At 41.0% G+C, this 25524-nt stretch overlaps 1 protein-coding gene across 1 annotated transcript in view; it reads left to right on the top strand.

Annotated features, from left to right (window-relative positions):
* Nucleotides 1-13735, top strand: part of HDX (highly divergent homeobox) — a gene marked incomplete at its 3' end in the record, with an annotated part of 36225 nt that extends 22490 nt beyond the window's left edge. The window contains exons 6-10 of the mRNA XM_079542001.1: nucleotides 3598-3805; nucleotides 6863-6942; nucleotides 9685-9768; nucleotides 12468-12590; nucleotides 13610-13735. Coding sequence (XP_079398127.1) covers nucleotides 3598-3805; nucleotides 6863-6942; nucleotides 9685-9768; nucleotides 12468-12590; nucleotides 13610-13735 — 621 coding nt within the window. The remainder of the gene's footprint in view (nucleotides 1-3597; nucleotides 3806-6862; nucleotides 6943-9684; nucleotides 9769-12467; nucleotides 12591-13609) is intronic.
* Between the last annotated feature and the right edge of the window lie 11789 nt (nucleotides 13736-25524).

Below are 25524 nucleotides of genomic sequence, written 5' to 3'. Positions count from 1 at the left end.
GAGGTCTCTTCTTCACTCAGTGCTTCCATTCTTCAGAAAACAGTCTGACTGTCTTTGCAGTCAGCACAAAAATATGATTAGAGCTGTCCTTTCCCATCTTAATGGGCATGACAATTGTGACTGCTCCTTTCAGCCTTCAGACTGCTCGTTTTCCATCTCTCCCTTAAAACCTGACACCAAAGGAAAAGAGGGTGACAGCAATCAAACTCTTGAAAAGTGTATGAAAAATACAAGGAAAAGGCATGACAATTTTTTTATTTAATGGAACATAAAATGATTGTACTTAAAAGATGAAATGCTACCAAAACAGAAGAGATGAGAGCCTTTATTTGAAACTCGTATGAAGATCTCTGTTGGATTGGTATATCTGTATGGTATCAAATTAGTTTCAAATAGTGAACTTGGCTATTTACTTGCTTATTTTCCTGACTGAATCTGAATTAAGAAAAAATGAAGTTGCACGTTTTTGGAGGCTTAAAGGAATTTTTCTTTTCTCTGTAGAGAGAGAATGTTTTCCAAGATCTTCAGTTCACTTTCGAAAACTGAAGCTGTTTCCACTGAAAGCAGCAAAAATGGTCTCCTGGATAACAGGCAGTCTGACACCCTTGCTTAGTCTCCCTTTGTTCCTTTCTTGGCATACAGAGATTGGCAGTATGAAGTTTTGTGCACATCTTTCAATAGTGTCTTCTTGAAATACTTTTGTCTTCAGGACCACTGTACCAGGTTCAGATGAGCTTCTTAAAACTCTTCAGTGTGTGTGCATATGCAAATGGATGAGCAAACAAAAATTTCTTTTTCTTCATGGTAACTGTTATTGTTACCAGTATCAGACTAACCTCTGCCCCAGGTTCCTCTATACTGACAGACTTGACAGTTGTAGTGAGATTTAGGTTGGTCCTGCTTCATGCTATGCTATTGACAGCTTGAATTACTAGTAATTCTGCAGAGATATGCAGCAGAAAGGCTGCTTAATCCTATCTGATTAACAGCTTCTTTTGGGGGGCCTAGGCATAGTGTAGATCCAGTTTATGATCAAGAAACAATGTGAAAAAACAACTTGGAATCTTCAGTCTGTGTTTTTTCCATTATGTGGGATTTCTGAAGGTTCCAACCTAGAATCTTTCTGGCGTGCTGACACCCTAACCTCAATCACTGCAGAGCTATAATCACGCTTCTTAGGTGGCTCCCTGTCAGCCTGCTTACCTGCAGGCTCACTCACAGCAAACGTACACCGGCTGCTTCTGCCTAGCCTTTGTCCTCTCTTCCTTACCTCCTCCTCCTTGCCATCGGGTGAAGCTGATGCTGAATTTATTATTGGCTGTTGTAAGTGGGCTTAGTGAGTCTGATCATATGTACTTTACAGGTAGTTTTGAAGTTTTTAAGGACGTGTCATTTTAGGGATATAATTGACATTAATACACTGCCTACAAGGAAATACTATTCTGCTCATACTCTCATCATTGTATGGCTCCACAGTATTCACATTTAAGCATAGCATGTACTCTATGTGGAAGCTTACAACTTCTCTTTCCCATTTTGATATACTGTAAAAATACATTTGTTTTCCATGATATGTTCAGTAGGTTGAATGAAAGAATTTCTGCTTTGAGAAGCACATAAAAAGACTGGTCATATCTATCTTGTCCAGGAGCCTCTTCTTTTTTCTTTTTCTTTTTTTTTTTTTTTTTTTTTTCTCCAGAATTTTTTAGTTAAAAAAAAAAAGCATATTGATTCTTAAACTGCATAGTTGTTAACACTGTTTATTGCTACCCCAAATGCTATGTATTGTACAACAATCTCTAGTTAGCTTTTTTTGTACTTGTTTTGCATTTGTCACTGAGGAAAATTAGAGCTGGGAAAGCAAGTAGCACCTAGGAAAAATGATTTGCCAGGACCGGTGTTAGCCATGCCATCTTCTACCTAGTTAGAGATGCAGCTTATTGTACCTTACTTTACTTTTTCCTAAGGCTGGCACAGCATGGAACTATAATAGTTGGGACTGTAGTTTGTGTTTCTTAATTTTTCTCTCTGATAACTAAGGTATTATAAGCAATAAGTTTTTTAATAATCTTTGTTGTGCTACGTGTTGGAACAGTAGTTAAATTGAGTGGATTGGGAAGAAACGTTGCAATTATTTCCAAAATAAGGCCATAATAATGTTTTTTCATCTTTAAAGAAAAAAATCCTGTAACATTCTAATATGTTTGGCAAAATCTGTTGGGGCTCCGACCTTATGGAAGCAATGTACATTTTCCATGCCCCATTAACATGCTTTCAATAATAGCAATGCACATGCTTTCTAGAGGTATATTTGTTTCTTGGAATCCAGAAATTCCAGCACTGACCATGCTTCAAAGCCCACTACTGACTGTATTGTACATACCTAATAATTGCAGTAATCCACTATGCTCTGTATGATTATAGCTTGTGTGGCACAATTCCCTTGTCAGCAGTCCTGGACCGGCATGTGGTCAGGTCCTGGGGTGGTGGTGGATGTGCTTCCAGTGCTGGCAGCACCGCTCCTGTCATCTTATGGAGGGCATGGAAGGGGGGAGGGCCAAGGCAAGAAGACTAGAAGTTATGATCAGGCAAAGAAGCTGATTCCAGGGTTTTTGGATACCAGTGAGAAACTGATTTTGATGGAACCGAGTGTCTGTGAACAAGAGCTGACAAGTGGAATTGAAATGGGTGAGACTGAAAAGCTTGGGTAATGCAAGGAAAAGAAGAGAGTTGAGATAAAGAGTTGCCGACAAGTCTTACTACATCACATTGAACTCTTCTTTGAGTCTTTAAAAATTTTAGCATAATTTGTTCTTTAGAACTCATCAGAGAAAGCAAGTCAGTTAACAGTTAGGAAGCTCTGTAATTTCTTTTCCTAAAGGCTCGTCCTACAACTAAAGATGACACAAAGATAATATTGTTTTGAAATTACTTCACTTACTTTACAAAGTATGCTTCCATATCAAAGTGAAGCACTGTAAAGCTACCATCTTGAATATTTTTTCCTGTGCTGTAGGAAATCTTGGAATAGGTGGACCATTTGGGTCACAGGGTGGTTTGATCACATTAGAAGTTGTGAACCAAGAGAACTTGAATCCAAGATCATATATTGATATAATAATTTAGGGAGGGATGGGCATACAAGATCACTTAGTCCTTGTCTTTATTCATAGCAGAGCTGGCTTCACAGTTAGGTCAGGGCCTTGTCCAGTGAAATGTTGACTACCTACATGGCTGGAGATTCCAAAACTCCTGTGGACAAACCATTCCAGTGCTTAACTGCCGTCACTGTAAAACATCTGCTTTCTTTTTTTCTCAGTTCTAGTCAGAATTTTTCTTGCTGTAACTTGCAGCTGTTGCTTTTATTCCTTTTGCTCTGCACTTTTCTTCCCTTTTCACTTGCATTGGGGTCTAAAACTGAGCACAGTACTCCAGGAAGCAGCCTCATGAAGGCCAAATATAGAGGAATAGTCACCTCCTTTGGGTTGCTGGCTATACTCCTGTTCTTAGAATACAGATGTGCTAATTTCACTTGATTGTGGGTCTATTGCTTTTGTTACAGTTTCTGCTATAATTCATGTTTATTTCTCTTGCAAGACATGGATTGGGAATCGAAGACGGAAGTACCGTTTAATGGGGATTGAGGTCCCACCCCCTAGAGGAGGTCCTGCTGATTTCTCTGATCAATCTGAATTTGTTTCTAAATCAGCACTTAATCCAGGAGAGGAAACTGCTACTGAAGTGGGGGATGATAATGATAGGAATGATGAAGTATCAATCTGCTTATCTGAAGGAAGCTCACAAGGTATTTGAAAATGCAGTTACCACTGTGCATGTGTTTTTAATGTTGTACTGTTGCATGCTTTGGGTTTTCTGTTGTACACATTCAGAAATGTCTGAAACAGTGTCGTTTTCTATAGACAGTACTGTTTGGTCTCTTACTTCTCTCTGTGAATGCTGCCTATGTTTTTATCACGAAACTTTCTGTCATAAGATTCTTTTTCTGCCAGATTCCTCAGAAGTTAATTAACAAGTTCAGTTTGCTCGTGCAACTGAGAGGTGAGCAAACAGTACTGGTGGATCAGCCTCCTTTCCCCAGGAAGCTGAGTTTTACAGGTGCTCTCTGGTAACTCACCAGTTCTACCCCGCGAACTTGAACATCAGTTCTGTTAGGGTCACATCAGCAATTCGTGGCTAAAGAAGCACCGATGCATGTGAAGCTGCTAGCTTTGAGGTGACCAGAGCTATGCAGCATTTCCACAATAAACTCAAAATGATAAGTTCAGAAAATGAATTAGCTCAAACTCTGTCTTAAACTAAAAGAGCTTCAGACTGTGTCAGAGCACAGCAGAACTTGTGCCATTAAGCTGCCTCAGGTGTGTGTATGTGCTTTGACAGGCAGATACAGATCTGCAGTAAGAATCAAAGTCAGTAGCTGGAGACAGTTCAGGAAGCCTTAGAACTGCATCTACAGGGTGCATGTTTGTTCACAGTGAATTCCATGCTCTGGAGTGATAAGTGTCTTGAACTTAATTCCCTTTTACTGCACCTTAAAGAACCATCTGACCACATGGGACAAACCTCTGCCTTCCCCTCCTGTACACTCATGCTCTGGGCCGAGGGCACGAATTGCCACTCTGCTCCTTTCACCAGCTTTGCAGCCTCGACTAATTGCTCCCAGTGCTTCTGATTAGAAGAGGTCAATAAAACTTTTGTTGTCTAAGCTGAAAGAAAGTCTGAACAAGCGTGCAGTATTTCAGTTTCATATGCCAGACTTGATCTTGTCATTTTGTCTGAACGGTTTAAAGAAAGAACTAGAGAAATGGAGAACTGCTGGGAATGAATTTGAGATAGCTTTGTCATAACCTACTATAAAGAGAATAAGATGATTAAGAAATGGGTCAAATGACTGAAAGCCAAGTGAGATGCAGAATCAGAGTCCTTGATTTGCCTGAGGTGTGGAAGGCCCTGATTTAGTCAGATCTGTTTGAAAGAAAGCGGTGATGGGGGAAGAACTTGAGTTTTCTGCAGCTTAAAGTGAAAAATAACACTGCATGTATTGAATGAGGCTTTCCTAAAGCAGAGTGCAGGACTTTGAGCAGATGAGTATAGTCAAAGTGTAAGGAAGTACCAGAAATCTGTGGGGTTTGCATAGCACCCAGGAGTCTCTCTTCCATCCTACCACAAGAATTGTTTCTGCTGAATTCTACAGTTGAAACCAGTAGATTTCACTGCTCAGATTACTGGGAACTTCCTGAAAGTAGTCACACCGACCATCATGTACACTGCTCAACCACAGATGTGATTGTTTCAGTATAACTCTCAGTCTTAATTAACAACAACAACAACAACAAAAAAAAAAAAAAAAAAAAAAAAAAAAAAAAAACCATAACTCTTAGGATATTTTAAATTGCCAAATTAGAGTGAAAGTGTTGGCATTAGGTTTTAAAAAGTACCACATAAATGTTAAAAAATAAAAGAAAAAAGAAGGCTATACTCTCCAAAATCGAGCACTAAGATTCAGACAGTGCCTTGCCTTTTTTAAAGTTAGTGTAAATGAACTCAACGTGGAGGCCACTGAACTATGCCAGTTTATGTTAGCTGAGCATGAACGCTTAAAGATTTTAAAGTGCTGCAGGGAGTTGGATTCACTGGTGGAATGAGGAGGTGGTGGCTGCAGGCTGCAGAGCGAGGGGAGCTGTGGGCTGCTGGGGTCCCTGTGAGCAGCACAGGGTGGGTGGTGGTTGCTCCCTGCCTCACGCTTTTCCCATTTGGAACCACTCGCTTTTGTTTTAGCAGAAATTTTCCTCTGCAGTGCAGCTGGTGGCAGATTATTTTGTGTTGTTTCAAATCAATTTAACGTTTCTTCAGTATAGAGAAATTTACTGGCAGAAAACAATAACTGTCTCACCATGGCCTGGCCTGGATGCTATCCATTCTCTGTGAGCGTCATTGGTCTCCATTTAAATCCTGTTGTTAAGTCCTGTTAGCTCTGCGTGCTTGGAGGAGGTACGCCTTGTCCCACTGCTGCCCCTCTGCCCCTCTCGTGCTGTGGGCGCTGCACAGCACCTGATGCCATGTGTTCCCATCAGCGTTGGCCTCACTGTTCATGCCCTCACTTAGGTTTCTTACCAGAGCACTCTCGTCTCTGTTTCTTATTTATTTGCTGTTTCTCTAAACTGCTTCCTTCAGGTCTTTGAGTTAAATGTGGAGAATTAAAGTAAATCTGAGAAACGCACTTAATCACAGCAATGAGAATATCTTATCTTTTTCTAGCAGAAGTCAGGGCTAATGGAATCATCTTGTGCTGAGATCTAAGGATAAGACTTGCTCTGTTTTCAGGCATGTGCTTCGCTTGTACACAGAGCAGGCCAAGCCTAGGTCTATTAGAAATAAATAGTTTGCCATACAAGAAGGAAATAATCTACTTGATCACTGTTCTGTTCAAAAGTAGCCAGTGCCTGCAAGTAGGAGGATTCTGATATCTATCCTATAATTACAGTGCATGCTGGATTTTTCATGCATTAATTCCTTAAAAAAATGTTCTGGGCACCTCTGACGTGTGAAACACTTCATCATCTTTGAATATTCCAACCTGAACCTAGAACTAGGAACGTTTTGGTACATGGCAAGAGATATTTTTTCTGTCTTTTCAACTAGCAATTGGCATGACTTTGGCCTGAGAAGCTTGTGGTACAATGTCTTCTTTAATGAGACATGGAGTATTATTTTTTGCTTAACTTCTGATAATGATTTTCATTTTTTGTATCTAGTAGATGTGGTGTATTTGGTCACAGGGGCAACTAATATTCCTTAAGCATAAAATTTGAATGAAATCTGAAAAACTCGTTTATTTTTGCAGAAGAAACAAATGAAGCTCTTCAAAATGAAGAAATTCATCACAAAGATGATGAGCGGAATCCAGTAGCTGCTGATAATGTGGTATGTACACCTGTCCTTTTCCACTGATGTGACTTCCTTTATGTCTAATGTTGAAGTTGCTGTCCAACACCATGTTTTTCACTAGATAAAAACTTCAGTTGAGTTCTGAGAGTGTATTTTCATATTGTTTGAGTGCTGGAAGAAACTGTACTAAAAGTACTAGAGCAGACAATTATGCACATTCAGTAGAAACTGAATACTGGACATTTTTCCATACTGTGACAGTCCAGTGTCTTTTCCTATAGTGCAAGGTGCAGTGTTTGGGTAGTGCTCTGTTAGTACCTGCTATATTAAAACAGTAAGAATTAGAAAAAAAGTGAAAAATTTTGATACCTTTAAGGAAGTCAGGTATTGTTAGTGCTTGCTCTTTGTACCTAGCCCTCAGTCTGTGAGATCAGTCCGTTCCCTTAATCTCAATAGGACATTATTTAGATGATCGTTGTTTTCTCACTTGCATTCACGTTAAGTCAAACACAGTTGTTCTTGCTTTTCTTAATTGACTGCATTGAGACAAGGAAGGAAAGACAGAGGGAGGAGTCATGGCAAATAATGCGATATGTCCCTTTGTTTAGCCTGCCTTCTCTCAGATTAGAAGAAAGGAGAGGAGGAAGAAGAGAGAAGACCCCAAGTGGTAGGGTGATTTTTATCTTAAAAAGTTACTTGGAGAATGAACAGGTCCCAGTTACAGCCGTTGCAGCCAGAGGCTACAGCTCTGATTTTACATTTGTTTTTTTTGTTAATCACACAAAAGCTGAAATGGGCTGATGAACAGGAGATTCTTTTTCCTCTACAGGTGTATATATGTGGAGAAGATAACATTTTATTCCTTTTTTATGTCTTTCGATAGTATATGGTCAGCTTTTGGATAAAAAAAATCCCAGGCTGTATGTTCTGTGGCTTGTCTGAATAGAAGCAGCTCCTTTTTCCTTTCTGTTTACTGTAGCAGCCTGCTGTGACCTTAGATATAATCACTCAGGCTGACGTGTTTGCCATGGAGATGCAGAATATAAAATGACAAAGGTAAAAGGTTTGCAAAGGGGATGTCCAAGGGCTCAGTTCTCCACCTAAACTCCAGCATTATATAATTTGATAAGAGGGAAGGGGGGAGGCAAAGATGACTTTTTTTTTTCACGCTCTGTTCTATTAGAACTGTAACAGTTCTTGAAATGTGTGCTGTTGCAGTTGCACTTAGACTTTGCATAACACTTTCTCTTATTTGAAATTCAGGTCTATTCCTTCCCCCGCTATCTTAAAATGTATAGTTATAAGAAAGTCAGTGAACAACTGACATTTATTTAGAAGTTTTTTCCTCAAAAATAATTTCCTCTAACCCCCAAAATATGTAGATCACAGTGTTGCTCAGTGTATGATGCAGCAGCAGATCTTTGTGACATTAAGCTTTTGAAGTGCTGTCATTTCAGCTGGGTTGTCAGACACTGAACAACAGAAAATGTGGTTTCCCCTCCCTCCCTGCGACACATGCCCGTGGGGTAGTGAGAGTGATAGCCAGTCCTTATGGGTAGCTCACGGGGGATGAGAAGGAAGCTTCCAATGGCTGCTCTGTAGGAGGGAGGAAGAAGGCACACACACAGGCTGTAGTGAAGAAACCTCCTCTAATATAACAGCTTGAGAACTAACCATTAGAATCTATTGTGTCAGTGTGAGTTGTTGCCTACGCTGTATCACATAGCGTACTGAACAGTGGAATGAAACCACTTTGACCTATTATATGCAGTCTCTGTACGCTTTCAACTGCCAAAATAGTGAAAAATAGTAAAACCAACCAAACAAAACAGCCAAAACATCCTTTTCTTACCTGACCACTGCTTCTCTCTCAAAAGTTATCGAGTTATTCTTCTGAATTCTTGGGTAGAAGTGCCAATCTCTTATCATTGTCTAATTCAAAATCATTCCAGCTGATTGAGATCTGATTTAGATGTGAGTTAAAAAAAAATGCCGTAAGTTTACTAAAGACATGTAATTTCTGTAGGAGAAAATACAGAATCTATGTTTTGAGTTGATTTTCTCATGTAAGAAGGCTTTTGTGAGGAAGAAAAACACTGCGTGGAAGTTAATATAGTTAAAATTTGTGATTATATGGTATTTCTAAGTCTTGAACAGCATTAATGTTGACCTTAAACATTTAACATTAGATCTCTTATGAAACTCAATATAAAAAAAAAAAGAAATCCGAGAATTATTAAGATTTAAGGGGAAAAGTCAATGTGTATGAAATTAGAGCTGTCTTCATATGCATTTTAGAGCATTTGACTTGCACCATGACCAAAATAGGCCAAAGGACCTCCTCAGTTCCTTAGGCAAGAAGTAGGTCAGTTTGGACTTGCTTGTCACTTGCTGTAATGTCTTTTTTGTTCCGGAGGAATAAACTGTGATAATCTTTGCTTTCTAGGAAGTCTTCAATGAGCAGCTTATGGAATAAAATGCAGGCTTTTGCGAGCTGTAATGAGATGCAGTGTGTGACTTAATGCCAAAAGCATGGTGACATGTAAACAGCCTGAGTCACCACGGCAGCAGCTCTTGAGCATAGTTTCATTCAGTTTCCTCCTGGATCCTGTGGCTGAGGTGCATGATTGCCATCTAATGGGTGCTCCACACTTCTAAATTGTTCACAAGCAAGCACCAGGTCCTCTTACCCTCACCCTATCATGTCAGTCTGAGATAGGATTGTTTGTCTGATTACACATTTGCATGTTTGGAATGAGCCATTTACTTCTGTTTCAGAAAATAGAAATTATAGATGATGAAGAAAGTGATATGATAAGTAATTCTGAAGTGGATCAAATGAGCTCTCTTTTGGATTACAAGGTGAGTAATTCAGACTATGAGATGTTTAGCAGGATAGTCCTTCACAGAACGTTCTGACAGGTCTGTCTGTGAGGAATTCAGCAAAGGTGAGAGCCTGGAACTCCTCTGCTCTTACCAGAAAGTCAGGGTGCCACGTGTCATCCCTTCAGTCACATCTCCTCATCCCTCTTAAAGTCAGTTTACCCATATTTCAGTGCAGAGGGAAGCAGGAAAAGTTCCACTTCTACAGAGGAGCTGTGTTACTCTAGCTGTAGCCATCTGCAGATCCCACCACGTGTCCCAAGACAAATTTATGTAGTATCTAAAACAAAACTTCATCGTTCTGTGCCAAAATTGTTCTTTGGAGTGCTACAGCGTGATTTAAAAAGCAGCATGATGCTGCCAGCTCTGGAAAGGGATGTAACAGCTGAACTCTTCTAATAAAATGGAGGAACTGAGAAATAAATCATTCTAACAATGCAGCACAGAACTTGTCTGTAAGTGGTAGCTGTGGGTTGGAGGAAAATCAGTTGGATATCTGACAGCTGCTGTCTTCTCCCAAATGGCAAAGGTAATATTTGTTACAACTCTCTTACAAGTTGCCATGGCTCTTTATTGTGTACTGAGCACATTTTTATGTAAGTAGCTAATTTTTTTTTAGTTAGAAACAGGTATGCTCTTCTAATGATAATCAGTTACCAAAATAATGAATAGATCATCTGTTCGGAACAAAAATTACTCCCTCAAGCAGTATTTTCCTGGTAAGGGCAGTACAGAATGAATATGGATAGGGAATGACCTTTTCATAATGTCACCTGTCACCAAACTGAAAGGCTTGTTGTGACAGCATGCCCTACAGAGTCTTGTTTGTTGCTTTGTTGTTTGACATTAGTGATTAGTCTTTCTGGCTTTTGTGCATAAATCTGAATTCCATCTTTGACTGGCCAAAATCCACTGCTACAGAAGCATCTTGTAAGTTTCCATCTAGAAGAAATACATTAAGCTGATTTTCTTACGTAAGCCCCCAAATTGAAGTTTGCTTATGTAACTATTTGCTGCCATCAAAACCAGCCAGCAAGGAACGTTTTATGTGCACCACTGCCAACCTAATTGGTCATGTGGCTGCCTAATAAGGGTGGTGCCTTTTTTTTTTTTTTTTTTTTTTTTAATTCTCTCTTTCATGTATTTTCAAAAGGGAATATTCTGCTACATTATTTGACCTTCTGTCCAAAAACTCTTCATTATTTTATTGGAAAATGAGACCTATATAAAATGGCTTCATAGTAGAATCTCATATCTAGATTACCATAAGACATTTGATTGTACTTCTTAAGGCATTCACTGGAAGTTTTTCCCTTTTCCCCTTCTTTCTTCCAGCTATGTACTCTATAGCAGGGATTTAAGCTTGCAGGAAAGCTAGACTGTGGATTACAGGCAAGGTCTTGTGCAACAGGATGTGCAGTATGTGAGAACACAGTTCTGCCATGGAACAATCTTCATAAAACTTCAGCTTAGAATTTACTCAGGGTTGCCTGTATTAAATTGTTATCTTCCATTTTCTTCTCTCAGATATCCCCTGGTAAACGCAGCGTTTGCCATGAAATCTCTATGAACCTCCATGCTCACTTTGTGTGTATCATGTATAATCTTAATTCTATACAGTCAGAATTTTAATGGGTATTTTTATCATTATTATCTTACAGAGGGTGTGCGTTTGGTGCCACTATGCAGATATCTTTTTGCAATAATGCACAATGATTTTGTTCCTTAAAGGTGAACTGCATGTTTAGGTTATGTGATCTTCCCAAGGCTTAATAACTAGAGAAGATTAATTTTGGTTGCTCAATAGATAAGTTTAGTGTTTGGATCTTACATACCAACCAGTTGGTGAGTTTAAGGGAGAAGAGCTACTTGAAATATGCTGAAGTGTGTATCAGTCTAACTTTTTAATCCAGGTGTTTGTTATTTCTGTATTACGAAAGTGATTTGCAGGTACAGTGACATCAGTTTACATACAAAGCTTGGAAAAGCCTTCCAACTCCAATTTTATGACTCTATGAAATGTCTCTTTATCCACTGTATAGATTACTAATATTTCTCTATTCTTATAAATACATTCTTATTTATCCATTAACCTCAGAGATCCTGGGGAGGTTGATAAGCTTCTGCTCTGCAACACACAGCAAATTTGGCTGTTGTAGGGATGCTGTGTTTTAATGACGAATCCTCAAGTTAGTTTCCGTGGCCTTAGTGTCAGACCTCCTGCTGTAGTGATGGAACTGAGTTGTTGCTCCATGTCATGGGTCAGCCTGCCTTTTCAAGATCATCTCTTCTGGGAAGAGACCTAGGCTCCATTTTTCTTTATTTTAAAATGGAAGTGCTTCCTTTAAGTTTATGTACTTAGGCTTAAGTCATTCATTCTTTAATGACTGTCTGTGTGGAACCTGTTTGGCCATTCCAGTCCTCTTTTGGAGGAGAATGAGAAAGCAGATGGCACGTGTGTGTATGTTTAGGGCGATGCTCCTGGTGGTCCATCAGGAACCTCTGTTTGTATCGAATGTCTACATGCTACATTCAAGAATTCTAGTACTGGTTTTGGCAGGAATCACAGCATGCTGATTTACTTCTTTACACACAAAAAAGTTTGAAGTACTAGTATGTACTAAAGTGATGCATTATAGTTTATTACTTGCAAAACTGTATGCAATTTTCCCCCTCAGAATGAAGAAGTCAGATTCATTGAAAATGAGTTGGAGAATCACAAACAGAAGTATTTTGAACTGCAGACGTTTACACGGAGTTTGATACTTGCTATTAAATCAGATGATAAGGAACAGCAGCAGGTGAGTGTCAAAGCAGATTTTAATAATGGGGGTACATGTCCTGTTGTGTTCTGTCATCTCCTTATTTTTATTCTGTAGAGCCCAGAAGCTCAAACTGTGATTAGGGACAGCAATGTGCAGAACATCTTGCAAAGCAAAGTTGGAAGTTAAATAAAAGATCTCACAATTTAGATGAGCAATGACATTAAACATTGTTCCTTTCACCAAAAGGCAAGCAGTGCAACACTGAGCAAGTTGGATTTGTCTGTTGTGAGGCCCAAGGTGGATATAGGAAAAAAAGCCAGGCTTCAGTTTTACCACGCTGCATTTAATGCATAGCACTTCCTTAAGAACTTTGTCAGATCATGTCTTGTATCTGGGTTTTTTTGGACAGATTTTGGTTGCCTCTCCTTTTTCCTTTCACCTTTACAGTCTGCAGTCTTTTGGGTGTAAAAATAGGAACTATAACTTGCAAGAAAAAAACTTAGAACACTTTTAATTCTGAAACAAATTTTGGCTTCTAGTTTTTTCATAATTTTTTCATAAAACCGTGTGAACTAAGCTTTAAAAAAAAAAAAAAGTGAACTCGAATCTTTAGAGGTAAATAACTGTAATGATCCTGTGTGCAGCATCTGGTTCTTTCTAATGCACATTCTCTGTGTAGCACAACTGTAGATATAGTGAAGCTTTTGTGCGTTCATGGTGACCAATAAAAGAAATGGATGTAGGTCATTTGATCTCATCCAGTCTGGGGAAGAATGTTTTGAGTTGCTTCCAGAATACCTGAAAGACCCTGTGGAACTGTTGGTCTAAGTTGCATCATCTTGGTCAATGTTTTTCTTCTCAATATCTATCAGTACCGATCTGTGGAGGTTTGTTTGTTTTCAGTCTGTCCAATGTGAAAACTGACCAAAAAGCTCGACAAAGTGGTGGTGTTTTGTTGTGTTCTTTTTGTTTTTTAACTGTATGTTTAAATTACATTAATTGCTGCTGTGAAAGATAAACCTAAGACTGCATTGTAATACTTCTTTTAATTACAGGCACTGCTCTCAGACTTACCTCCTGAATTAGAAGAAATGGATTTCAATCACACATCACCAGAGCCTGATGATACCTCATTCAGCTTGTCGTCTTTATCGGAGAAAAATGCCTCAGACAGTTTGTGATTTTACTTCATTTTTTAATTATTTCTAATTGACAGGAAGAAACCTCACATAATGTGTAGGTTTCAAGAGGACAGCATTTTGCTGTACAGTGTTCTTCAACCCAAAAAGGAAAAGCCCAAGGTGAAGTAGACCTCCCTGAAGAATGACTGTAGTACATAGTGGCTGCAGTTTGCAATGTCAAGAAATGTTGAGTGTTGTTTCTGCTAAATGAAAGAACTGTGCGAGGAAATGTTTCACTTTTAGCAGTTTGGCCTTGATTAGGGTAACTTCTGACTTTCCAGAATAACACTTGCTCTGTAGCAAAGACTTTTTGAGCAGGGATCCAAGAGTGGAAAACAAATGTCCTGTTACACAAACAGCCAGTTTTTCAGAGTTGCTTGCTCACTATTCCTGGTTTTAATTTTTTCCTAATTTTGACTCAGGTAGGTGGACTAAAAATTGAGAATCCAAATAGAATAATGAGCTTTTTTGAGTTGTGCTTGAACTCTTTGCAGATCTGAAATTAAACTAAAGTGTGTTTCGTCACATGACTTCAGATTGTTTAATCTTAACATTTTCTGACCAAAACAATTGAAAACACTTTAAAAGGCTAACTGAATAATTCAAATCATCACCGAACTGTTGATGTACAGAATCTGTCTGTAAGCAGTTCGCCCATGAGATCATGTGGGAAACCTGTTAGCTGCACTGTGTGACTTTTCCTGAGACTCTCACAACAGCAGTGGGTTAAACAGGTTCACATGCAGTTTTATGATTCTATGAATGTAGTTATCTTTTTTTATTTGTAGAGGTGTAGTGCTGAAGTTCTGTTCATTGTTTTAAGTACCACCTATATACTTTTAACAAACTTTACTCCCTTTTATCAAGACGCTCTCTTAAATCCGTTATGCCCTGAAAGGCATTGAAGTGTTTAGAATTGAGCGTTACAGACTTTCTACATGTGACCTGGTTTTGAAGTAGCCTTGTCTGACAAGTTTTTTTGGCACTACCACGTCACAATTGCCATTTTCAAACCGTGAGCTTGATTGCAGGCAGTGGCTGGAATGAGTTTCTGCTTTCCCAGCTGTTGGTCGCATTGAATCCCTTTCCTCATCTGAATAAATGGATGTGCAGACACATTCGGTTGAATTTAATGGGGTTTGTAAGTGCGTGCCCATGTTATTAATGCTCTGTATCTTCTAATCTGTGTATTCCTCAACAAGCATTTTCAAAACCTACTTTCACACTTTGTTAAAAAGCCCGATCTTTCAATTTTACACTGAGTAATAATACAGTCTGGCGAGTCTCTGTTCGTGCAGTGCAGTAAGTAATCCCATTGATTTCAGTGTAGGTCCTAGGTGAGGCTCACAAAATTCAGGAGTGGTGGCACGTAGGAGATGACCCAGAACATTTTTTTCTTTAATACTGGGATTAACTCACTAATGATTTCAGGTTTTCTCTGTCTGGTCCTCCCTCATCACTCCTGCAGATTTTGTATTCTTAGGATCTGTGCTGAGCTCTGTTCTGCCATCTTTTTTTCCCAGTGTTGTACTTGGGCATGCGGGATTTTTTACAGTATTGCTAAGTGCCAGTTGCATAAAGGTTTTAAAAAAAAAAAAGGTTTCACGGTTCTGAAATTCTGATTACCACATAATAAGGTTAGTATGTAGTCCTCAAAAAACCTCTTACAGAGTAACCCCACAAATGGAAGCTGTTAGGCCTGCACTTAAGTTAATGTCTTAACTCAATAATAGTATCCCGAGAGAGAGGGGAGGCACTGTGTAAGCTGTGTGTGAGCTGTGGGCTGCTCACACGCTCACTGCCTCCACTGAAGTATCACACCCTGGCTGGGAGGTGAATGCTGATATCTCAAAGGAGGAGCATTATTTCATGTGCCTGATGAAATGACCACCGGTTTAAAAGTAATTTAGGTTTGTTAGCAAAGTTCACAGCGCTAGCCTTCAAATGTAAGGAGGAGTTCAACTGTAATTCTGCTCACTCTGAAAAAAAATCTTTTACAAAGGGTTTTCTGTACTTAGTTAACAATACTCTCTGATACTGTTCTCTCTAGATAAGAAATTTCTGCCACTGACAATGAAACCTCTGTGAGCTTTGCTAAAATTTAAAAAGAAAAAAAAAAAAAGTGATTTACCATTGTTTGGACCCTATTTTCCTGCTGCTTTTGCTTGAATTCCCAATGCAAACGGCAGGATAGACTTGATTTCACAGTCAGTTAAATTATCCACTTTTCTACAAGAAAATTTTAATTGATAATATCTCATATTTGCTCTGTCTTGCTTTTATTTGATGTGCCAAACAAGTGGAAGGAGTTACTTTTGAATGAACTACTGTCAGATTCAAGCACTTATGCAAGTCCCTTTGCTAAAGGGACTGGAACTGCTGTTATGGAAGTGCAGCTAGAACTCTGGCTGCAGTCAGCACCCACACATTGTGCCTCTGGGCATGTGGTTCTTTGGTCCCCTTCTTCTGTATGGTGACAAGCCAAAACATAGCACAGTAGTCCTGTTTTCATACCCTGAAACATTTGGCAATATTACAGCAATTCAGAAAGAAGGTGTGTAAATGATATTCCTGTATAACAGAATACAGGGGATAATAATGTACAGCTGCTTGTTCAGGTGTTTTGTTTTTCAGTATCAGTGTGTATTTCCTGTCATAGGTAAAACAAAAATCTGAATGACATTTTACTACTGCTGTTGTTTTTTTAATATTGCAGCAAGAATAGTTTTGCAGTGCAGTGGTTGGAAAGCTGCACACTTGCTTGGAGGTTCTGCAACATAAAACATAACGATCCCTGAGAATTACACGCAGTACGTATCTAAGTCGTGCAGATCAGACCAGCAGCACGCATGCTTTATGGCTTTGTGATTCAGGGTTTTTTTTCCTTTGCCTGTGTCCCTGACAGACAAGTTTCTACACAAATGTTCTGCTCAAATTATGTCCAAATCCAGATATCCTGCATCTAACTGGGCCTTAGAACAGTGTGAGGGAGTTTGGCATTTTTGCCATCCATTTTCCTGGCCAACTTTGTCTTAGCAGTTGTGCTGACAAGCATCAGATTCTAATACACCAGGGTCACCAGGATACTCATTTCTGCTCTGAAGGTGCTTTAGAAGATGGAAAATTATAGGTGATAGCTGTCTGTGCCCAGGACTTTGCTTAGAGTTTTGGTTTGTGTTTACTGCCTCTGATCAGTGGATGACCACAGAACACATCTGTATAGACTGTAATGACAGAGAAAGCTAATATTGTGTTGTGTCATGATGAAAGAAATAAGCCTTCCTTTACTATCTCACTGATAGTGACAGCAGCAGACGTGCCAGGTATTGATGTTCTCATCATCTTTCTGCTAAGGCTCTCGTTTGCTTTGTCCATGGAAGATGACTTTGCAGGTGTTCTTTATTCCTAATGCATCTGTAGGAATATGAATGATTAAGTATGTCTTTCTGAAGAAAGCGAAGTGGAAGAAGGTAGTTCTTAGGCACTTAGAAACAGGACGCTCTCCCTTCCTTAGGGAGCACTGAAATTCTTTGATGCTAGCAAGCTTGCTTATACTTCAGAAAGCTGTTTCCTGAAGCTATGCCTCTTTTCATTTCCCTGCAGATGATGCTTCTGTCAAGTCTTTAGATCTGGCAGGAGTGAGTAATAGTAAATATTCTAATAGGTAAATTTTGGCAGATTTAAAACTACGTGAACAGATGTACTATACAAGTGTCAATTTTCTTCAGTACTTAGTTCTTGAAGCAACACTGCACTTTAATCTTTCCAAGTATTTCTTTTTTGCTAAGGCAATAAAAAGTCTGAAAACGGCAAGCAGATCATGGACTTTGCAGTCTCTGAGGAAGAGAAAAGGAATGTATAACTTACAACTTCATCTTCTATAACTCGGGAAGCAGTCATCAGGTCTGCTCACCAAACAGAGGCAGCAATATCTACTGTTGTCGATACAGAGTTGAAATGATAGGACAAATCAACCGTATCATAGCGTCTTTACTGTAGAAATTACTGCTCAGAATTCATCAGCTATCTGCTTTGGGGTCTCTGTAGCACTGCCCTGTTAGTGATGTTGAAGATGATAATGCACAGCACTAACTTTTCCAGAGGTACTGTAGTCGTAGCTGACTGTTGGTCTCAGGATAGTGACAGAAGACAAAGATAATATGCATAAATGGAATAGCACACAGAATATCTGAACCACGAAGAATGAGCAATTTGTAATGTTGCAACCAAAAGCTTAATTTACTACCTCCAGTCCTGCTGCCCAGATCCTTCAGATCAGCTGGGAACTACGAGGCTGCTTTATGCATGGGAGGACTGGCAGCTGCCTGACATTCAGCCTTCATTTCAGGACTCCGCCTTTTCTGCCCCATTAGCACGTTGGCCAAGTGGTACCACAGAGCTCTTTCAGTGGTAGAGTAGGGTTCTACTCTTGGCTAAGGAGTGTTTGTCTCTGTAAGATGGTGGCTGACACGGTGGTCAGAAGACAGCAGGTGTAAAAGGGGCAGAATCAGAAGCTCGGGCTAGTGGTGGTGGTGGGTGTTGTTTGTAGACAAAGCAGCATTCATTCTCAATAAAAGATGCTTAAGAATGTCTCCGTGAGGAAAATGGTTTCAGGTCAGAGCTTTGGTTACGGTGAACATTTTACTGTATTACTGAATGAAGTAAATATTTTCCAGTTCTGTATTTCATTTTACACACGCTACCTCTGAAACGTAACACCACCTTTAAAACCACACAGAAAATGTGAATTAAAAAATAAAATAAAAAAGGTTTTATAGGCAATAAATTATTTCCAACACACATCCTCCAATTCTGTGCCTGTTTTTTAGTTGTGTGAAACATTCAGTTTGTTTTTTGTTCTGGTAATATTTCATGTATTTGTCTCAATCTGTGGACAGGGAAATAATGAAGATGTGATGTTTGGGAAAAAAAGATTAGCGTATGTTAATGGTAGTGAATATTTCTATTGATGCTCAAGGATGGTACGGTAAATTTTTGCAGTTTTTGGTACAGCTATTATAAGAAATGAATATTATACTTAGAAATAGCCTGGTACCAAATGGCTGATGCGGTGTTTCTTAATGCACCATAGGTGAATCGATCAGCGGGGTCGGTCGGATAGTGAGTCTCAGCAATGTGGTGAACAGGGACAGGATTTTATTTTTTCTGAGGTACGACATCTTGAAAGAATGCTCTCATGTGTTAGTTTCTGGTATCTCTTCATTTTCTGTTGATTTTTTTGCAATGACCATATGTATAAAAACCTATAGGAACAATTTTGATTTGCTTGTAAGCAAGTGTGACATTAAAATGAGTCGGGGGCAAGTACAGCTCCCATGTAAACGCAGGCCATTTCTGGGTAGCAAAAAACAGCAAGTCCCAGTCATTTCCCCCACGTCTGCCTGTGCCTATGAACCAACGCGCCTTGGAGCCGTGGGTGGGCAGGGAGGTGCAGGGCGCCAAGGCGGCCGTGGGGGCTCCTAGGGACTGAAACAAAGGGAGATGTTCCACACCTGGGGCAGCCCGAGCTTCTGCCCCGTCTCAGACTTTGTGAAGTGCAGCGTATGAAGTGGCAGAATCGGCTGAGTTGTGTGTGGGAAAAACATTGCTCACTGGTGGGCATGGCACAGTGTGTGTGAGTTCTAGAACTGCTGAGTGTGTGTGTGCAGGGTTACGGTGTGCGCAGGTGGAACAAGCACGGCAACGTGAGCGCCTACAGTGCGCGTAGAAATACTTCACTTGAGCTCATTCGCGTCGGTCTTACTGCATTGATTACATAGTTCTGTACATCTGTGTAAGTACAGATTGCAGTCCAGCTGCAAAACTGGTAGCGGTTAGGATTGGAAGTTAGCTAAAAAGTCCTCAGTAGTGATACTTGTAAGTAATCGTGGCATATAAATGAACTGCTGTATTTATGAAGAGGTAGTGAATCTTCTGCCGCGATAATTTCTGTTTTAATTTCACAGGAGCTGTTAGTTTGATTTAATGTTTCTTTGGAAAGTTTAAACGTTTATCTATACCTTCAGTGTTTTCGTTAGCCAACAGAAAGCAATCTTAAAACAAGGATGGTTTCCTTCTGGGCAGATCTGCCAAGGCTTATAACCCGAGTGGCTCAGTGAATCTCTGTGACATGTCAGTATTTATATTGCATTTCTATTATTTGTATCAGTATGTGTAGCAAAGAAAATACTATAAATCTTGACCTGATGTACCTCCGCTGCAGTCCAGGACGTTTGATCTTGGCTTATTTGAGAGATGGATGCCTAGTGAAATATTCCATGCATTTATGTTGATTTTTCCATGTTGTTGTTCTGTATATATAAGGGTATTTATAGTTCTGTATTAACAGAGATGCTCATTTCCTTCTTCAGAAGCCTGCTCAGCTATTTTTATATAAAATGTGGTCTTTGCCTTAATTTTTTTGTGAAAGTTGTGCCATAGATATTTTAACTTATCCTCAGATAGTTTATGGAATTTGCTTTCAAATGTCTTTGGTTAATTATTTTTTTTTCCTGAAACTGTCCCAAATTGCTTTCTCCTCCAAGTGTACAATGAGATTTTTTTTCTTCTTAATTTTGATTTTGTTCTATTTGGAAGATACCCCGTGTGCATGCTTCGGTTAGAGCCAGCTTCTCCTCTGTAGCTTATTGTTTCTAGTTAGAAATCCTTCCACTGAAAAAGAAAGAAATGAAGTAACGCTTGTACAAATGTATCTATAGTGCCCAGACGGTCAGAGCAAAGGGCTATTTAGCGTTGGTAACTTTGTCTACTAGACTCAAGGATATTTTTCTACGTCTGTCAAGTTTGGGACTATGGCAAAATGAAATAAAGGTGAACTAACTCCTTTTCCTACACGACGTTCTCTGTGTGTTTGTCACCTGAACACCCACGTGTGTAAACCTGGACGCTGTTATTCCTGGCACCTCCTCCCTCACCAACATCCTGTGTGTGCAGCTCCGTGTCGTGATAGCGAGAACCCAAAAAGGCACCAATGAATGATTTCGCACTTTTGTGGTAAGATTCTGTTTGCAGGTGTCAGCTGTAAGAACGTAAGTAACTTGTTAGTGAGTGAAAGTTGCTCTAGTGAGGCTTGTATTGCTTTTTTCAAACAGCATCAGAGCAGGCGCGTGCACTTCTGTAGCTCAGCTCACTGCGTCTTAGGCGACAGGAACTCGGCAGACTGAAGCCGCTGGCAGTTCCTGCTTAGACCTGAGCCTTACTTGGGACAGATGCAAGTTCAGCAGGCGCTGTGCAATCAGTAGCTGCGTACTGTGCTAGGTGGCAAAAGGTTATATACAGTTTATTTTAAAGTAGTTTTCCGCTGCTTTCACAGTCTTATAAGAAGAGATTAGAAAGCAGGACAGCGAGAGAACCCATTCAGCTGCAGCCCGCAGGTGGGAGCCGCGCTCAGCAGCCTGCTCGGCTTGTCTCGCGGTGCTGCCAGGTGGCAGCAGAGCTCCGGCCGCTGCGCTGTGTGGGCGCGCACGTGCTCACCTCATTTTTCTGTCTTTAAAGCTCAGTATAAGCTCTGTATAAACGCGATTACCAGCAACATCTGTGTAAATGAAAACTGAAAATTCGGAACCTTCTAAAGTCGACTGACTTCATCCAGAACGCGGCGTTAAGACCCAGTCCGACCTCAGAAGCCTTTGGAAGGATACAGCTCCGCATAGGAAAGGGCAAACAAAGCCGCAGGGGCAGAGGGGCTGTGCCACACGTTTCTGGACGCTGTGAGCCGCGGCCCGGTGTGCGCCGGTGTCAGCGGGGTGCAGGGATGGGTCGTGTGGGGAGGATGCGGAGCGGATTTTGAAAGTCGGAAAAGCAGGCAAATGAAAAGGAGGAAAATATGTCTGACAATGAAGGGTCGGTGGGTGGGCGACACTGACATTGGATTTTCTTTTTTTTTTTTTGAGGAGGTGGGAAATAAAAGTGGACCCGGGGATGCTGACTGTGGTTGTATTGCCACCTGGTGGCAGAAAACTCCCAGTAATTGGGGAAAAATGCCTTCAGCTGTTTGTTTCGCAATGTTTTCGTTTAAACAGTAAATAAATGCTTGATTCCACAGTTAATAGTGCTTTCAGAAACCAAGAGACAGGTCAGACAACGTGCAGCCTTACCTCTGTCCTATTCCCACCTGGCAGTTCTGCTCTGCAATACAAGTCTGTGTGTCATTATAGAGAAAAGGATTTGGTGGGCAGCGCTGTATCTTCAAGTTTTGCTACTTCTAATTTCTCATAAGCACCAGTAGCTGTTCAGCAGTGTGTGAAAGTAACCAGAACAGCCCTACTTCACATTTTGAAATCCAGTGCTGTGCAGAAATAGCAATAAATAGGATTTTCAGGGTACTGTCTAAAGAGTCTTGATACTGATATTTATACAGAGCCAAGAAACAAGCTTTTGTGTGTATCGGGTGAGCCATATTTCCTGGATCTGTTCAAACCTGAAGGAAACAGTTCTCAGAAATTAAAATGAAGCATCCAGGGACTTGCAATATGATGCTGAGCCCTCCAGCTATTCTGTATTCTTTCCTGTCTGAACATTGTGTTTCTACATGAAATACCTGCAAAGGAAATGTGATCAGAAAGAAGGCACAATATTGTCTGCAGCCATCTGAGGAATCTCTGTGTGTTGTGTGGGTACAACAAGCTGGCTGTAACCAAGGAAGAGGTCTGGAAAACTTGTGTAAATGCTGGCCTTCAGCAGAGGGATGCTTTTCCACAGGGAAAGGGAAAGGTGTAGGTGCCCGGGGAGCTGCTCCAGAAGGTGGTGCTTTGAAGCTGTGGCCGTGATGCCAGGTGCTGCTCAGGAAGGTAAAACCTCCCCACGGCCTCTTGTGCCACCCTCTGGCAAATGGGCCTCTTGCTTTGTGCTGCTGCTAAGCAGAATCTCCTGTGGACGTGGGCTGTGCTGTCTTTGCTCCTTTTCATGTGGCTGAACAGAACACACGAAGGCTTTTAAATACTGGTTTGTCCTCCTGTAGGAGCTTCATCCACCAGGCAGCGGGCAAGAAACATTAGAAAGAAACCGTTTCCTGGTGTTTACTTACAGTTCCTTGTTTCATTTTAGTAGGGAAGAAAGGATGAGGGAAGGGGAGGCAGTGTTGTTTCTCCCAAAGAGAACTGAGCATTTTGGACCTTATCATTTTATCTGAATTTTTTGGCTGTTTTTCACTAGAAATCTGAACAATCTTGGATGGAATATGCAACTATTTTTCACTTAAAAAAAAAAAATCGCATTAGAAATTTTTTTTTAAAAGGAAGGCTTTTCCTGCTCCCTGCCTTCCTGCAAGTCTGTGCTCCTTTCTGTTCAATGTGAAATTCAGTGGAAGGTCTGTTATCTCTTCCTTCACAAGTGTTTTGGGTACAGCTGGCCTCAGAACAGGGACAGGAGAGTGGGAGGGATCCTGTGCTGGCACTTGATAGAAGCAGTGCTGTCTTTTGGCCTGGAAGGCCTTGGAAACAAAAATGCACTGTTAGTATTTGGGCACGAGGCCAGCCGCATCATCTGCCTCCTCCTGAAGGGAAGCACTATTTCAGGGTGAGAGGAGCTGTGCGTAAAGCCCTAACCCAGAAAACAGCATCGCTCCCTGCATTTCATCTCTCATGTCTGTGCAAATCAAACAGGAGGTAAATCCTGCTGCCCGGCCTGCTGGCTCCTTGCTGCTCCTTCACCACTTAGCAGTTACCCAGGGAGCTCTCGGACACACAGCACGCAGAGGCACGAGAGCAGCAAGGCCCAGCAGGCGACCACTTCTTGCTCTGTCAGATTTGCAAAGCCATCGTAACAAACTCCCTGAGATGGTGGGCCTTATTTCCCATAATAGCGAGTAAATGGCTCGCTGTGATCTCAACTATGAACACGCTTCATGAATTCTGCCAGAAATTTAATATTGAATTATTTCTTTATGCCCACATGTCTTTCCTGGTTTTCTTAATTCTGCCCAATATTTAGCTCAGCAATCTCTTCTCTCACAACCCACACTCTCCTAGCTACATAATCCCATTTTTGGACCGTTATTTAAAATATCAGCATTTTCACAGAGCTGGACAAAGAAACAAAACTGATCTGAGAGGAATAAAACAAACAGACTCGGTCAGCTCTTATCTGTGCATCAAGTTGCTCACGGCTCACACCAAATTTGGACTAGCAGATCACAGGGTTTGGGCCTGCACTAAGGAAACCTGTGCACACCGTTAACCTTCCTCACAGCCCAGTGAGCCCGGTCCCGGCTGTCCCCAACCAGCTGCACAGACCCGCTGCTTACCCTTCTTTATTTGTAGAGAAACTCAGTGTGCTCTTTTCCACTCAGCTCTGTGTGAAGTTGGGGAATCAGAGTAAGGAGCTGGTGACCATCTCTGTATCAGAGGCAGACTCCCTTCTGGTATACCTTCTGCCTCCCAGCTGAGCTCAGGGCTGTAAGAAATGAGCGGAAATGCTGTTTTGTGCCCCACAGTCACACTTCACAACTACGGCTTTCTGATTGCAGTTTTGTTAAGATGTTAATTTATCTATATTATAAAACTCCCAGTGCTGCCCTGAAAATGTCATCTCTTGCTGACGTCAGTGGGCTATGAGCTCACTCACTGCCCGCTATGAGCTGTTTCCTCATTGGGAAATAGGACAAACACACGTGACTTGATTTTCAGAGTATGTGTTTCTTGTTTGTCTGAATGACGTCAGTAGAGAAAATGTGAGTAAATAATGCTTAGTGATTTGCTTTGGTTTGATTGCTGAACAATCAGGTAATGAAATAATAAAGAATTTCTTCCTCTTTGTACCTCTTACTCCTTCCAACTGAAGAAGCCAGCCATGGCGTCACACTGAGCACTCGCTGCAGCTGCTCACTCCGTGCCCATTGCCCTGTGGCTGCAGCCCTGGCCATGGCTGAGAGTGGGCAGCTGGGGGTTGGCAGAGCCCCGCATCCCCCGAGGATGGGGACAGCAGCACCACCAGCTGCTCGCTACTCCCACGCTGAAGCAGTGTGTTGATTCACTTTGTAATTGATTTGGGCAACTTGAAGCAATTGGTTTCCAAGATACCACATCCTTCAGATATTTAAAAAATGTTAACTCTGGCAGTATATTATATTTAAATGTCGATGTATAATGTGTGTGTGTATATATATGCACACTCATAGGTCTCTGTGTGAATTGGAAATGTGTACATGGGAAGGGAAGCATGTGCATCTGTTGCATCTCACCCAAGGAGGCTGCTGGGTGGAGCCCAGCATCCAAAGAGGTTCAGTGGGTGGCACCTCTCTGAGTCACTGTGCTGTCAGCATTGCAGCACGGCCTTCGAGTTGCTGCTTTATCTCCTGGGCTGACTTTGTTGTGCATAGCTCAAGTTAACATCCTGACCACATGCAGTTATTCAAGAGCAATTTCAGATATTTCATAAAAATAAAGGGGCAGTGACCAACTCCCCCTTGGCAAAGTTATTTGCCATTTCTGTGGGAAGCATTGCTGTTCTCATCATCACTTCCTCGCCTGGCACCTCTTCAGAGCTGGGGGTCACTGTCTGGCCACCACAGCTCTCCTGGTGCTGGTTACTGCCTTTCAGTGGTGCTGGGATGGCCTCCCCCCTCAACTGGTGTGCCAAAGTGATTTAGATGTGGTTGTGGGGGTGCAGTCACTCCTCAGGCTGGCTCTGCCGCTGGAGGAGCTAGGACAAAGTTCTGAGGAAGGGAGATCTTTGGTGCTCCCCACTTGGAGATTCTCATACAGGAGCTGCCCTTTTTGAAATCTGGAGGTCTGGCATGAGCAAATCTCAGGCAATGCAGAACTGCCTTA

Source organism: Tetrao urogallus (genome assembly GCF_951394365.1).
Source record: "Tetrao urogallus genome assembly, chromosome: 13".
In the NCBI taxonomy this organism is placed as follows: Eukaryota; Metazoa; Chordata; class Aves; order Galliformes; family Phasianidae; genus Tetrao; species Tetrao urogallus.
The sequence above is the reverse complement of the archived record's forward strand: the minus strand, read 5'-3'. Positions and strand labels throughout refer to the sequence as shown.